The sequence below is a fragment of the Sinocyclocheilus rhinocerous genome, unplaced genomic scaffold (genome assembly GCF_001515625.1).
Source record: "Sinocyclocheilus rhinocerous isolate Xijiao unplaced genomic scaffold, SAMN03320098_v1.1 scaffold402, whole genome shotgun sequence".
NCBI classification, from domain to species: Eukaryota; Metazoa; Chordata; class Actinopteri; order Cypriniformes; family Cyprinidae; genus Sinocyclocheilus; species Sinocyclocheilus rhinocerous.
This window is the reverse complement of record NW_015626336.1, coordinates 337,017-339,688: the sequence shown is the minus strand read 5'-3', so window position 1 is coordinate 339,688 and position 2,672 is coordinate 337,017. Positions and strand designations below refer to the sequence as shown.

Sequence of the window (2,672 nt, the reverse complement as noted above, 5' to 3'; positions counted from 1 at the left end):
CTTTTATCAGTTTTATCAGCTTTATCACAATGTGAATGTCATGCACATGATGTAAGCTTAAAATACCATTTCTTTCAGTTCTTTCAGTTATTTTATTTTTATCCTCACATTTTTATAATAGAGGTTATACGGCTAAATGTTTGCTTACTCTTGAACAAAGACTAGTTAACAAAGACTAAAAAAAAAAAAAAAGATTGACTGAAAGAAAGACTAATTTTTAATTTAGGCTATAAAAACTTTAATAATTCCTCATATTTTAACATTAATTATATTCCCCAGACCATATTTATGACTACAATAGTTATAGTGAGACAAATATTTCCAGAGTAGACCATAATTTTTCACATTCTTATTTATTTGTTTGTTTTTTTATTAGATGTTCTCGTCGGATGAATGTCCTGTGCATTTTCAAAAATGTAAAATAAATAAATAATTGAAAAGAAGCAAAGTGTACAAATCAGAAACCTATGTAACTAGCCTACAAATTCATGCAAAAGCAGAATAACTGACCGCCTTTCCCAAAACTGTCTGTTCATTTAGATTTTTCTGCCGTATCCATTTCAAGCGAAACTTCGCTGAGTTCGCGTGATAAGCAGTACTGTACATTTACATAGGATGGGGGTGGGGGAGTTTCGTCCAATTAGACTGATTTCATGTTAAGTGATGCTAATGCATCATTACCTTCTGTCCAAACTAAACGTCTTGTTTCATTGACAAACACCATTTCCACCCAAAATCATTTAGATGTTTATTTCAGCTGTCATCAATTGAGATTTTGAGTCAAATGTCTAGTTACACAAACGCTTGTTTTCTCTAACAGTTGCTTTATCCTATATATTGGTGTCAATCATAGAATTAAATCATCTTAAATTAGAATAACGTTGTGATCCACTTACGTTACCAACTTAAATTCCCAAATTTTTGTTATAGCTGCTGCTATTGAACAATAAAACTACACTGTTATAGGCTAGCAATAATGAAGGCAGGTTTTACTTATTAAAAAAAAAATTAGGAATGTCAGATAGTGATAAGCTGTGTTTTAAAATTAATGTAATTTATTACGCTATTTGTTGAAAACAATGGTTTTACGCTTTGTTACGTTTTACATTTTTTCATGTTTAGTTGTTGTGCGTTTTATAACAGTTTTAGTTGTTATATCCTGCTAGCAATCATTATTCCAATGGCAGGTTCTAACGTAAACAACTGACCCATTACAATGTGACAACGTGCCCCGCTATCGTACGAGCTGTATCTTTTCTCCACTCCGGGCATTAGCGTTGAAAAGGTTCAGTAGGTTTTATTTTATTTTATTTTTATTTTTTGTAGTCGAGACTTTAAGGTTGTATCACAAAAACTTTTAAAAATGAACATACACTGAGACATGAAATGTTTGACCATAGCCACTCATCCATAACCTATTTTTATTTTATTTTTTTATTCATTTATTATTTTTTTAATGAATAAGTATCGCTGTTTTTAATCTTTAGTTAAACACTTTTGTGCTTCAGCATTAATCTCAAATGCTTATCACATGAATGACCTCGACGCCAGACTGATGCATACTGGATGAAGTTAATTGAGGAGAAGTGTGACAGTGGGAGGGGTTGCCAACCAGCAGCTCAATCACTCCATGCGCCCTGGACAGGTTAAATACCCCTCCCCTGACGCGCACTCGGCACTCTCGAGTAAACCCTCAGAGACGAGCACACCCAGCGGGTCTGATCGGTGAAACTCATGTTTCTAGAGGGAGAACGGATTATGAACGCGTTCGGGCAGCAGCCGTCGAGCCAGCAGACCAGTCCTCTCCAGCACCACAACGCGCAGGACATCCTGGACATGACCGTGTACTGCGACACCAACTTCAGCATGTACCAACAGAACCTCCACCATCACCACCACCACCACCACGCGCAGAGGCCACCTGCGCATCCTTCCAGCTACGGACTCGGCGAATACACCTCAGCCACAGCCAACCCGTACCTGTGGATGAACAGCCCAGGTATCACCTCATCCCCCTATCTCTCCGGCCCGAACGGAGGCTCTTACATTCAGTCAGGATTTGGGTCGAACCAGCGGCAGTTTCTTCCTCCTCCCACCGGCTTCGGAAACGCGGATCTCGGTTGGCTGTCCATTTCAAGTCAGCAAGAACTTTTCAAGATGGTCAGACCGCCTTATTCCTATTCAGCGCTGATTGCGATGGCTATTCAGAACGCGCAGGAAAAGAAACTGACGCTCAGTCAGATTTATCAGTATGTGGCGGACAACTTTCCTTTTTATAAGAAAAGCAAAGCCGGATGGCAGAACTCCATAAGACACAATCTGTCCTTGAACGATTGCTTCAAGAAAGTCGCGCGGGATGAGGACGACCCTGGTAAGTTTGAATGCTCTTTAGTCAAAGTTTGGCGTGCATAATTACGCGCTAGATTTTAGTGCAATACTAACATGTTTTCCCGTTTATCTTTTTAAGGGAAAGGTAATTACTGGACTTTGGACCCCAACTGCGAGAAAATGTTCGATAACGGCAACTTCAGAAGGAAGAGAAAGAGAAGAGCCGACGGAAACACCAGTAATTTGTCTGTAAAGTCCGAGGACGCGCTGAAATTGGCGGACACGGCGAGTCTGATGAGCGCTTCCCCGCAGAGCCTCCAGAACTCTCCGACCTCAATCGAACC

At 39.7% G+C, this 2,672-nt stretch overlaps 1 protein-coding gene across 1 annotated transcript; it reads left to right on the top strand.

The window, feature by feature from the left end:
• Positions 1–1,646: 1,646 nt before the first annotated feature.
• Positions 1,647–2,667, top strand: LOC107711354 (forkhead box protein I2-A-like; the record flags this gene model as incomplete). Its single annotated transcript, XM_016516343.1, has 2 exons — positions 1,647–2,371; positions 2,468–2,667. Coding segments are annotated over exons 1-2 (837 nt in total), but the record flags the coding sequence as incomplete, so codon positions are not given.
• Positions 2,668–2,672: the final 5 nt, after the last annotated feature.